At 50.4% G+C, this 12,721-nt stretch overlaps 1 protein-coding gene across 1 annotated transcript in view; it reads left to right on the top strand.

The window, feature by feature from the left end:
• KATNIP (katanin interacting protein) overlaps window positions 1–12,721 on the top strand; it is a 189,836-nt gene that overhangs the window by 111,721 nt on the left and 65,394 nt on the right. The window contains exon 9 of the mRNA XM_019648445.1: window positions 1,956–2,087. Within this exon, the coding sequence (XP_019503990.1) occupies window positions 1,956–2,087 (132 nt within the window). The remainder of the gene's footprint in view (window positions 1–1,955; window positions 2,088–12,721) is intronic.

The raw sequence follows: 12,721 nt of genomic DNA, 5'->3' as shown, positions 1-12,721 counted from the left end.
TCACCACTCCCTGTCCCCAGAAGTTTTTCATCATCCCAAACTGAAACTGTCTGTCCTCCATTTTTAAGGACACTTTTGATGACTTTGGGTGCACTGGGGTCATCTGAGATAACCCCCCTGTTTTGAGGTCAGCCAGTTGATTAGCACGGTTCATTCCCCTTGCTTTGGCACCTCCACATCCCCAGGTTCCAGGATGACAAGGCGGCCATCTTTATGGGGCCATCGTTCTGCCGGCCGGCTGTCCTCTGGGGTGGCTGGGGGAGCAGATGAGGCAGTGTGTGCCTAGGCACTCCGAAAGCGGTCACTCTTCCTGTCGTCAGCATGTTTTCAGCACTGGGGAGCCAACCTTGTGGTCATTTGCCCCTCTTCATTCTTTGTCTTGTGCCACTGGACATAGTGGGGCCTCTCTTACACGCAGGTCAGCCTTGAGCCCTGTCAGGCCAGCCAGGAGCAGTTAGTTCAGAAACTGTAGAGAAACATATGTTGTTCTAGAGTTGGGGAGATAGTGGGAGGTTAATACAAGTCTGACAGACCCCAGACAAGTCTCCAGCATCTATCCTGAGCCCCGAAGAGCCCCCTGGGGCCCTCGATTCTGGGACTCCCTCTCTTTTGGGCCACCACAGGCCCCCGCGGTTTCCTCTGCTGGGACTCATATCACAGGGCAGTTCAGCGGGCACTTCCTGGGTTTTCTGCCTTCCTAGGCCAGGAGGTCCCACACACAGAGACCTGAGCCTTCTCCCTGCTTGCTTGCTTTGTTCTGTTTAGCCACCCGCCTTGCTGCCCACAGGGCAGCCTTCCTGCCCGGGGACCCTGAGCACATCCTTCTCCTGCCCTTAAACCCTTCCTGGCTCTGAGGCCCTGGAGCCATTTTCTCTAAACTTGAGCCACTTTCAGACCTTCTTCACAATTTTATGTCATCTCCACAAACGGCCTGTACTATTTTTTAGCTGCTATTTAAACCAGCACCTTTCTTTTTTTCTCTCCTTTGCTCCCCTCTCTCTTCACCTCTTTCCTCTCTTCCCTCCTCCCTTCCTTTCTCTTTCTTTCTTTTTTTCGTAATTCTGGGCTTGTTTCAAGCAACCATATTCATGAAATCAAGGGTGGATATATGCCTTACATATTTTTTCCATACACGTTCAGACCTATAAGTGCTTAAAAAATCATGTGCCCCCATGGCATCTAGGATTTGCTCCTATTCCCCAAGGGGTCCAGGTGCTCCACTTTGGGACACTTTGACTCTGAAGCATGGCATGTGGGCCCTTCACTGCCCGGTGTCTCTCGCCAGCCCAGGCCCCAACCACTCACCTGCCACATGCCCTCCAGCTGCCCAGCCCTTGCACACGCTGTTCCGTGTCTGGGATGCCCCCAGCTCTGTGTCCCTGGTAATGTCTTAGTCATCTGTAGGGGCTCTCTTCATTGTCTGTTGCGTCCCCGCCAGCCACACTCCAGGCTGCATGCTCCTCCGTGGCCTGGGTCTGGGACCCTTCTCCTGTCCCAGCCCTGCTCTCTGATCCATGCGGCCGTCCTTTTCCTTTGGGGGCTGGAGCTTCAGGGGCTGCAAATGTGCTTTGTCACTCTCTTTCAACTCTAATGACCTTGGTGGTGCCATTATTTTATGTACCATGTTGCCAATTAAACCCAACACCTCACCGACTTTAAGACTGGCCCCTATTTGGAAATGCTAACATTTAAAAACCTGTGTGTGTCCAAGCCAAGTTCACCTATTTGCCCAAACATGGTGCTTGGCGCACAATGGCTGTCAGCAAACTTGTTTCGTTGAACGTTAGTCCCATCTCTAATCCCAAGCTAGTATGGCTCCTGGCATGGAGCAGGAGCTCAATAAATATCTGGTGCATGAATAAGTGAATGCGCAAACAAACAGATGCCTGAGCAGAATGTCCCCGTTCTGCTGGCACTCGGTGGTTGACAGAAAAAAAATCATTGTTTTCCAACAGGTCATAAAAAGGAAAGGAATTTGTCTGCTAAGCGGAAGGACGACGCTGAGGTCTTCATTCCCAGCAAACCGGAGCAAAACCCGAATCCCCCGCTGCGCACCGTGTGCCCAGACCAGGAGAGGCCAAGCTCAAGTAAGCGTTCTGGGGGCCGCCAAGCAGGCATGAAACGGGGGCTGGGCCACTCTCTGGAGGGCGGGGAGGAGGGGGCGCTGTGATAGAAGATAGAAGAGTCCTTGTTGTATTACCCTCTCTGCCTGCCGAGGCCTAAGCTGACCTTTTGCACATGTATTCTCTTTTTCTTTTTTTTCTTTTTTATTGGGGAACAGTGTGTTTTTCCAGGACTCATTGGCTCCAAGTCGAGTAGTTGTTTCAATCTAGTTGTGGAGGGCGCAGCTCAGCACCGGCAACCTTGGAGTTATGATCACTGCGCTCTAACCACCTGAGCTAACTGGCCGCCCCGTGTACATGTATTCTTAGTCAAGGTCTCCAGAGCAACAGAACCACTGGCAGGGGGGACCGAGGAGGGCGAGTATGAGGAATTGGCTCACGCAGTTATGGAGGCTGGCAAGTCGGATCCGCTGGATAGCTGGGCAGGCTAGAGACGTGGGACGAGCCCACGTTCTCATTCAGTGGCCATCACCCGAGAAGGACCAGTGGTTCACATGAAGTCCAGAGGCCATCTGCTGGAGAATTCCCTCTTCCTCAGGGAGGGTCAGTCTTTTTGTTCTAGTTGAGCCTTCAACTGACTGGACGAGGCCCACCCACATTGTGGAGGGCAGTCTGCTTTATTCTACCAATTAAAATGTTAACCTCTTCCAAAGACATCCTCTCAGAATAATGTTTGACCGAATACCTGGGCTCCCCAGGGGACACATGACTATCACACCTGCTTTCTTGTTCTGTGACCAATATGTGGTTATAATTGAAATTTTATTTTATATTTGTTTTTGCTTTTCAATTAATTTGTTTACTTTATGTGGGTCATATGTACAAATGGTACTACATTCTAAAGATACAAAAGGGTTTATGGTGAAGAGCCTGTCTGCCGCTCTTAGTGAAATGAGAGGTTATATTGATTGAGTACTTGCTATGAGCCAGCCACCATTGTAAGCTCTTCATTATATCATCGGTAAGTAAATTATAGATGTAATTCGCGAACACCTATAAGAAAATTACAACCCTTAGAACTAGCCTGTAAGGTAGGTACTGCGATTGTCCCCATTTCACAGATGAGACACTGAGGCACAGAGTAGCTGGAACCTGGAGGAGTGACCCCTCTGCTGTGTCTTTGACCAGCAGACTGGAGACAGATCATCTCAGGCTGATGCCCTGGGTCACGTCCAGTGCCTGGAATGGCACCGTGGTGGCCACTTACTTCTGGTTTCTGTGACCCAAAGGACCATAGATTGTTCAAGGCATCCTGGTGTCCCCCTGGGGTGCCCTGGGCAAAACCCATCCCCAGCCAGCCAGCCTCGTTAGACAGGTGATTGGTTTGAGCCAGGGCCCCTGACCTCTGTGGCCCGTGGCATTCCACCTGTGTTTACTGTGCAGCTGGAGGGACTGTTTCCTGCAGACAGGTGCAGGCCAGGGACCTGGTGGTGGGAACCAGCCCCTCCCCTGCAGTCATAGCTGGGAGATCTGGGCCAGTGCACTTTGAGCCTGAGCCTGAGGCTTGGCGCTCTTTTCCCAGCAGCTCAGGGCAGATGGAAGGAGAAGGAGGAAATAACCATAGCTGCCACTTACTGGGCGTGTGTTCCGAGCTGTGTAAATATTGTCTGGGTTTGAATTCCCCCAGAAGCAGACTCTGAGATAAGGATTCAAGAACAGCTTTTATCTGTTAAGTATGCTTGGCTCCAGCCTAAGCCAAATTTGGAGAAAGGAAACTTGAAAACCATGGCGTTGTCACCCGCTTCACACTATAAAGGGATTACGGTGGACCCACGCGTGCCATGAAGATGTGTTTCTAAAGGTTGCAAAAAGTGCAGAGGACCAAAACTACTCTTGTAAATTCCTCAAACTGGTGATTACATGCAGCCCGTAGGTGATGCCATTCAGACCTGGCCCCTCTCAGTAAGCACAGACAGTCGTTGCACCTCCGGGGTGGAAACAATCACAGCTTCCTGGCTGAGCCCCAAGGGAAGCATTTGGTTTTGTTTAGGGTCTGGTTTGCAGGGAAAGAGGGTGTTTTTAAACCCTGGCATTAGGCGGAAGATTCCAGAATGTTCACACCTCCAGAGGCGAGAGGACAGTGGAATCAAACCAGCCCACCCTCTTCCAGGCAAAATCTGGGCCACTTGCCTGCTTGCCCTTGTATTTGGGGAGGATGGCTCTTGGGGGGCATATAAATATCAGCCTTTTTCTATCATCCTGATGCATTGAACCTTTTATTACCATGGATGGTCTTTTTTTCACTCTAGTCATGCTTTTTGCCTTAAAGCCTACCAGCTTTCTTTGGGTTCGTGTTTACGTGGTGGAGCTATCTTCTTGCATTCCTTCACTTTCAAACTTTCTCTTGTAAGCCACACGTAATTGTTTTTTTATTTTTATCCTCTAACAATCTATGTGTTTTAATGGGCACATTTAGTCCATTTACATTTAATGTAATTGCTGATATATTTAGTTTAAACCCACTATCTTATCGTTTGCTTTTTATCTGTTCCACCTGTTCTATGTTCTTCTTTCTCTCCGCTCCTGCCCTCTTTTGAATGGTTACTTTATAGTCTTTTTTTTCCCTCTCTATTAGCTTGTTAGTTATACATTCTCTGATTATTCTTTTAGTCATTACTGGAGATTGCAATATGCGTTCCTGACCTACTAGAGTCTACTTTAAATTAGCAAGTTTATCACTTCTCATTCCACACAAGTGCCTCACCACTCTGAAACTTCATTTGTTCTCCTTCCAACGCAAACGTTGCTGTTGTCATGCATTTTAATTCTCTTCAGATTTTCAGCTTCACTAGATGATGCCATCACCATTATTATTTCACACAGTCAGTAGTATTTTGGATTGTCACACCTTGTTAACTTTCCAGGACCCTCCACCCCTGCCGCTTTTCAGGAGCCACCCTGACTCTCAGACTAGCTCTTCTCAGCTCCCCAGCCTCGCAGCAGCTCTTCTCAGAATTAGCATCACCTTGAGGGGCAACACCTCCCCCCAGTGCTGGGTTCACCTCTCTGGGGTTCCTTCTCCTGCCTGCTGTTGGCTCTGCAATCCTTCCTTCTCAGCCCTGTCTGCTCCCCACGCCTTTAAACAGATCTTTATAATATTGGGTCCAGGTTTTCTAGTTGTGCTCCAAGGAAGGGTTGCTCCAGATTAGCACGTCTGCCATTATCAGAAGTATAGCCTATTGTTTATACTCTTTAAAAAAGAGTTATTTCTCTGCTTGTGCCTTTTTCTTTGGCTGGAGTCATAAAATTGAATTTGTGTCAATTAACTGAAGTTCTCAACTCCGTGAGAGGTTCATCCCTCCCTATCACTGTCACTGCCCCCGATTCTAATGAAAGGACCTCCTGTGCTGTGTTACTCTGGTCTCTGTCCATCAGCCTCCCAGAAAGCTTCTAGAGACCTGTTGTCTCCTTGAGGGTGGAAGAACATTAGTCTTTAATGCGGAAAGTTTATCATCCAAGGGGCCTGAGTGCTCTAGAGAAGTGATATGTCTGAGCCACTTTCCCCAGACAAGCTGCCAGCCATAGAAACAAAGCAACGCCCCTTAGCGTGAGTGAGTTAGAGACCCTGACAGGCCTGTAGTTAGCATTTCTGTCAGGAAAACCTGCAGCAAAAGGCCATTCTGCCAAAGTCCAGAGTTTCCTAACATATTAGTCACTGTTCATTACTAATGGTAAGTGACAGAAGCCCCAACTGCCTGAGGCCACAAAGGAAAATACATCATGGACCTGGAAAGTCTAGGGCTGTGGCGCCGACCTCAGGTGTGGTGGGATCCAGGCGCCAATGATGTCACCAGGAAGCTGCTGCTTTATCAGTGAGCTCTGCTGTCCTCTAGTCCAGTGGGTCTCACACTTGAACATGCATCAGGATTATTTGCAAAGCAAATGAAAACTCAAGATTGTTTGGCCCCAGGCTCAGTTTCTAATTCAGTGCATCTAGGGTGGAGCCTAAGCATTTTCATTCCTACCAAGTTCTCAGGTGATACTGGGCCAGGGACCACACTTTAGGAACACATCTGTAGTGTCAGACATGGCCCACAGGTGGCCCCCTGTGACTCTGGACGCCCTTTTACTGGCTTAACAACCCCAGGAGAAGGGCCTGCTCCTTTCCTAATAGTTCTAGCAGACTCCAAAACCAGCTCTCCCCAGCTGATCTCCAGTCGTCGGTCTCCATCGTCAGGGAGAGGCAGTTCTCTGAATGGCCAGGCTAGGCCAGCAGTGGGGTCAGATGCACCCAAACCACATGGACTGAGAAGAGTAGGGAAGGGGTGGTTCCCCAAAGGGAAACTCGGGTGCTGTGAAGGTCACTGTTGCTGGAAAGATGAAAGCAACTGCTATTCATTTCATATAAAAACTAACCACATGTGACATTTCGCATCCAATTCTTCAGAGACAGGGTATGGAGCAAAGGACTATAATATCCAGGAAGAAAGAGGAGAAGTCAGAGTTGGGGGTGGCAGAGGGGCCCTGATTGCCTGCCTTGAAAATCAGGTGCGTTCCTGGGCTGAAGAAGAGACAGCAGCAGACGGGTGAATGCTAAGAGTCACAGGCAGAACCTGCCCATGGAGAGGCCCCAGGAGAAGCTTTCGAGATGAGAAGCACACAGGCCTTGACAAGCCATGTGTGTCAGAAATTTATTGCTTCCTAATAATCGACCCCAAATGTCCAAATGTAGAGGCTTAAAGCAACAAGCCTTGTGTTGCTCAGGAGTCCGCAGGTGTGCTGGGCCGTCCTGACATGCGCGAGTGGCCGGCTGGGCCGGATGGTGTACAATGGCCTCACTCGTATGTCTGGCCCAGAGACCTCAGCTGGGACAACTCGTCTCTGCTCCACATGGTCTCATTACGCAGCATGTGGTGGCCTTGGGGCAGCAAGAGGGGACACGTTCCTGCGTAAGTGCTTCTCTAAGACTGCTTGGTCACGATTGCCAACGGCCTGTTGGCCAAAGGAAGTCACCAGGCCATGCCCAGCGAGAGAAATAGACTCCACCTCCTGGAAAAGCTGCACCATGACGGTGCAGAGCGCAAGCGTCCAGGGGCAGGAGGAATGCATGGCCGTGTGTCGCCGTCTCCTACACCATGGAAAGCATGTGGCTCGTGAGGCTGGGCCATCTTGAAATGCATGGAGTACTCAAGTACTCTGTACTCGGGTAGCCCATTGTCCCAGGGTGCAGCCTCCTTCCCCGCCTCCCAGTTGGATTTTAGAGGTGACTGAGGGCATGTCAAGATGAAACAGGACTAACTAAATCAGCTGGTAACTAAATCAACTGTTGTCACGCGAAATCATATAGTTTCCAGGCTGACAGGCACCTGACCACAGAGACTGGGGGTGCTCTGTGGAAACTGAGGACTCAGGCCCAGGTAAAGGGGGCACCACTGCCCAGCTCCAGCCTGATTGCCACATGGGAATGCCGCCCAAGGGTTGCTGAGCATATGATTTGTCAAGAGGTGCCAGGGAATCCCAGTTTTCCTCTCTTTTTAAAAAAGCTTGGCATCTACTTCCAATTTAAAACAAAACAAAACAAAACATAAAAGTCACTCAGCATATATCTGCAGGCTGGTTTTGGCCTGTGGGCTGCTGCTTATGATCTCTGTGACAGGCCCTTGCTCTCAGATTTAATATTTGCCGTTTCAGTGGATTCCCAGGTGACCTCAAAAGCCCCTTGCATGTGGTAAGGGGTAATTTGGCTGAGACTCTGAATTTGACTTTTCCTGTCACAGCTGGCGCCTGGGAACAAGTCACCTGGCTGGTGAGCCTACCGACAGCCCCACGTCCTCATGGTGACATGTGTTAGTCCATGGTAAACCTGAATGATATGCTCTTTGTTTCTCTGCAAGAGAGATGAAAACAGAGTCCCAGTGAAGTGAAGAGAAAGTGGCATTAATAGAAGAGGGATGGCTTTTAACCAGGAAAGAGCCACGTGGGACACATTAAATTGTGGAATTTGGCTTCTGCTGGTGGCATGCATTTATTGTGTGAATAAATCCACACTCCCTAGATCTATGATGAGAATAAATCCGCCCTCGTGCTGTTTGGTGTTTAGGCCTGTGCAGAAATAGCTCACCCAAGTGAGCACTGAGAGCTTCGGAAGGAGTTAAAAAGGTGGTCTGTTGCCTCGTATGTGGTGAGGATTGCGCCGTCCACACAGGCCAGTTAGCAGAAATGTGACTCGGGAGGACAGGGACACCGGGCGCAGACATTTCTGGGAAGCCATGGGTAGAAGAGCGCTGGCAGTGTAGCTGCAGCCGTGACCTTCACTCGGAGAAAGGGCGATTTGATTTCTAAAAGCATCTTCTTAGCATAATAGGACTCTGAGGGCACAGGCAGTGCCCGCTGAGACATCTCTCCCGAATGAAAGACGCCCAGGCCAGAGGGGTTGGTGCAGGCAGAACTGGATCCCACTGGATGAAAATGCCTCGTCAGTGTCCTTTTCCGGGAAGAGGCGAGCATCAAACGACAGCTGAGGACAGATGGCTATCTCAGGCAGCTGTTCTTCCCAGCCCCGGACCCCTGAGGCAGGCAGTGGCTGTAAAAAGGCCAGGGTCACCACGCAGCTTTTTAGACTGACTTTAAAAGTGCAGGAAATAGAGAAGGAGCTGATGCAGTTAGGCACTGCCCACTGCCTGAGCTGCCCACCGACGCTGGGGTCTGCCCCCCAGTGTCAGTGCTGCGTGTTTGTTTAGCTGTACACACGATCAGAGTCCCTTGTTCTTAGCATCAAATGTAAGCTCCTCAGAGGTCAGGTGATAGAGGAGACGATATGCTTTAGTGATATGCACAAGTACCAAGGTTGACTAGGTTTGGGCTTGAAATCATTTTCCGTCCATTCCTTTGACAGAAACCAGCATCCAGGTGCCAGGATGTAACAGTTAACACAGTGGGCGTGGCCTCCTAAAGGAGCATGAGGCCTTCAGGCTGACCAGCTTCGGACCCGAGCCCAGGACCTCTCCGTCCTGGCTCCCCACCACACTTCCGCTCGCTTCCTCATTCCAGCCCCCTCTCTGCCAAGCTCTGCCTGCCCCAGGGCCTTGGCACCTGCTGCTTTCTAGCCTGGAATAGCCTCCCCATACGGGTGCTCTCTGCTCAGATGTCACCTTCGCTAACCGAGTCAGCCTCTCACGTGGTGTCCCTTCTCCCGGCACCTCTGCCCTGCCTCGTTTTCCCCCCAGCACTCGTCACCACTGGCTGGATCCATGTCTGTCTCTGCCCCACGACAGTGACGTGTGTGAGGATGGGGTGCCTGTTGCCCCTACCTCGGTCCCCCAAGCCCAGAGCAGTGTCTCATTGCACAGCGTGGAGGGGCTGAGAATGAACGCCCGTGCCAGCTGGGGAACCATTCTTGCGGCAGCTCCCATGGGACGAGCATGTGTGCACTTCAGGGTGTTTCACTTCTAGCTCCAGGGCCACGTCCCGTAGCTTCCCTTCACTCCTTTTTCTCTCCCCCCGGCTCCTCCAGGGACCTGGTCCCTTTTTGCAGAAAGCAAGCAGGACCCCATTGCGGCCCTCAGCACCCCTTTCCCCGCTGCATTTCTGTCACAGGATCCCCACCTCCCTCAGCCCATTCAACCAAGCTCCTTCCAGCACCTTCTCTGCCTAGTGTTTGCTTTATCTTCTCATCCCCCCGGCTGCAGAGCAGGCCGGGTCGTTGGTAAGAAGGGCAAACAAGGAAAGCTAACAGCCTCGACTGCAGAGTCCCCGGGTCACTTTGCCAGTAGCTCATCACTTTTCTGTCCCCAGGAGCAGCACTGGGACAATGACAAGAGTCTGTGAAAGTCAGATAATGGCCCATGGCTGTGTATTGCCCGGGCCAGCCATTCCTCGGCCCATGAGGGTTCCTTTGCCTTTGACCCTCCTGGGACAGCCACTTGAACTGTATTAGACCAATGCTTGAGTTCTGTTTGACTTCGTGTTTCTTAAAAACTGGAATATGTTACAAACACATAAAACTCAGGGGATTTCACATAAATTTCATATCCAAGCTTTTCCTGGAAAAAAAAAAAAAGGCCATGCCAGGAGCACAGCCTTGCAGGGCAGGCGTTGGCCGAGCTGGGCCTTGGCTGCCTCCTCCCTGGGACTCGACCCCCACATCCGGTCTCACTCACAGTCCCTGCCCCTGGCCCCTGGGTGCCTTGTGGAAATTGGCATCCCCTCATTGTAGCTTAGCTTTTCCCCATAAGTCCCCTTCGCCCAGTGCTGGGCCGTCCTGGAAGCCAGCCCTGGGGAGCTGCCATGTTTCCTTCCCTGCTCTGCCTAATGCCATTCTTGATCTTGCTGTTTGAACGCGCATCAGACACAACATTCTAATAGAACGGAGCGGGGGAGTTAAGTGCTCCGACAGGAATCTCTTAATCAGCAGTGGTGCGGGGTTACTGAGGTCATGAGGATGGAAGGGTGCTGTGTTTCAACAAGCCTTCCACCCAAGCTCACACCTGTATGCTCCCAGTTCGTCATGAGCCGTCAGCATTAATGCCAGTGTCCGATTTTATTGCTAAATGATGCAATTCAGTTGTGTATGTAGAATTCACATCTCCGGCCCTGACTTCCCTTCCCGGACTCCAGACGTGTGTGTGCGCGCGCGCGCGAACATCCTAATGCGACAAAAATCACACCTCGCACCCAACCTGTCCACACCTGAGCCTCTGCTCTTTTTTTTTTTTTTTAAGATTTTTTTTTTTATTGGGGAATTGGGGGGATGGGAACAGTGCTGGGGAATTGGGGGAAGGGGAATAGACAAGTTGCTGTCGTTTTGTTCTTCAGTCTAGTTGTGGAGGACATTGCTTCACTGGCCCAAGTTGGCACCATCATTGTGCTCTTCCTGGGTGAGGCAGATCAGTCGCCGGCTTCTGGACCGCCACTCATGGCGGCTGCTGGCCGCTCACAGCGGCTGCTGGCTATATACGGTAGCCCATGGCAACCCACTGCCACAGGGGCTGCAGCCTATGCCGTCACCGGCAACTCACGGCAGCTCAGCTCCAGGTTGAGCTGTTGTTCAGCATGTTAGCTGTGGAGGGCAGTGTCACTAGCCCTCATATGTGGGATCCAAACCGAGGCCCTCTGGCGTCCCAAGCCAGTTCTTAACCATCGCGGCCCCCGAGCCCCTGCTCTTTGCTTCTACACCTGCTCCCACCACAGCCCTCCCAGCTCAGTTGAAAGCGACTTTGTTGTCCGCTTCCTCAGGCCCAAACTGGAGTCATCCTTAAGCTCCTCTCTTTCCCAGCCCTGTCTACACGGCCTGGAAACCCTGCTGGCTCTGTCTTCAGTGTCTATGCAGAGCCTGGCCATAGTCTGTCTGTCCCCCACTGCTCCGCACCTCTCACCTGGAAAGTTACGGTAGCCACTAACCCGTCTCTGCCATCACCCTCACCTGCCTTCAGTCTGTTCTTCACCCAGCACCTGAGTCAGACAGATTGTCCCTGCTCCAAATCCTTCGGTGGCTCCCCATTTCGCTCAGTGATGGCCTTACCGTGTCCTCCTGGGCCCTCTGGGCCCTGGGCCTCCTCTCCCCCTCTCCCCTGCTCTCTCTGCTCCAGCCCCAGGTAGCTTGCTGCCCTGGGACACACCACAGGCCTCTGACTTTGCCCTGGTGCTTGGACCAGGCTTCCCAGGTGCTCGGTGATGCCCACTTTGCCGCCCTGCACCCTCACCTCCCTTACCCTGCTTTCCTTGCTTTTCTATATCATTTTCTGCTGCCTGATCCCTTCTATTTATTATTTCTCTGGCTCTTGTCTCTCTCCCCACAGGTGGGGGTCTTGATCTTTCTGGTCACTGCTATGTCCCCATGCCAAGAACAGAACCTGGCAGAGAATCTCTCAATAAATATTTGCCAAGGGGATGGAATTCAGGCAGTAAAAGCCTCTTTCGACATCCCAATGGAAACATGTGGAGCACTTCTATTTTGAAGTGGAGATTTTGTTTTATCATAGAATTCAAACATGAGTAACTGAGCAGACATGATAATGAGCCCCGTTTGTTTATTACCCAGCCTTGGCAATGGTCAACTGATGGCCAGTTCCATATTCCCTGCACCCCCACCCACTCTCCAGATGATTATGAGGCAAATTCAAGTCATCGTATCATCTTATCTGTCAATATTTTAGTATGCCTTTCTTTTTTACAGCTACATAGTACTCCAATGGGTAGATAAGCCATCATTTATTTTATTCAACCAGTGTTATTGGGTGCTTTTTGCTTATCACCTTATACTTTATAAAACAAATTTTCCACTATGGGAACTTCCAGAATTGACTGCAGTTTTGCCATATTTTTGTTTTTCTTAAATTGAGGAGTAATTTCTTTGTAATTCTTGTTACTCGTGCAAAAACAAATTAAAGTAAAAACTATTTTAAAATACCCATCATTCTCCATGATAATTATATACCTGATAATACTTTGTTAGAGGGTTAATTTTTAATAAGTTTTTATTTTGATGTAATTTCACACTTAAAGAAAGTTGCAAGGATAGTACAAATGACACTCCCATAAACCCTTCACCCAACTGTTAACATTTTGCCCCAGTTGCTTTATATTTGCTCTGTGTGTGTGTGTGTATTTTAATCATTTGAGATTAAGCCGCAGACATCATTCCCCTTTACCCTTGAACA

The sequence above is a fragment of the Hipposideros armiger genome, unplaced genomic scaffold (assembly GCF_001890085.2).
Source record: "Hipposideros armiger isolate ML-2016 unplaced genomic scaffold, ASM189008v1 scaffold_126, whole genome shotgun sequence".
Classification (NCBI taxonomy): Eukaryota; Metazoa; Chordata; class Mammalia; order Chiroptera; family Hipposideridae; genus Hipposideros; species Hipposideros armiger.
Note: the sequence above shows the minus strand (reverse complement) of the source record. Positions and strands in the feature narration are given on the sequence as shown.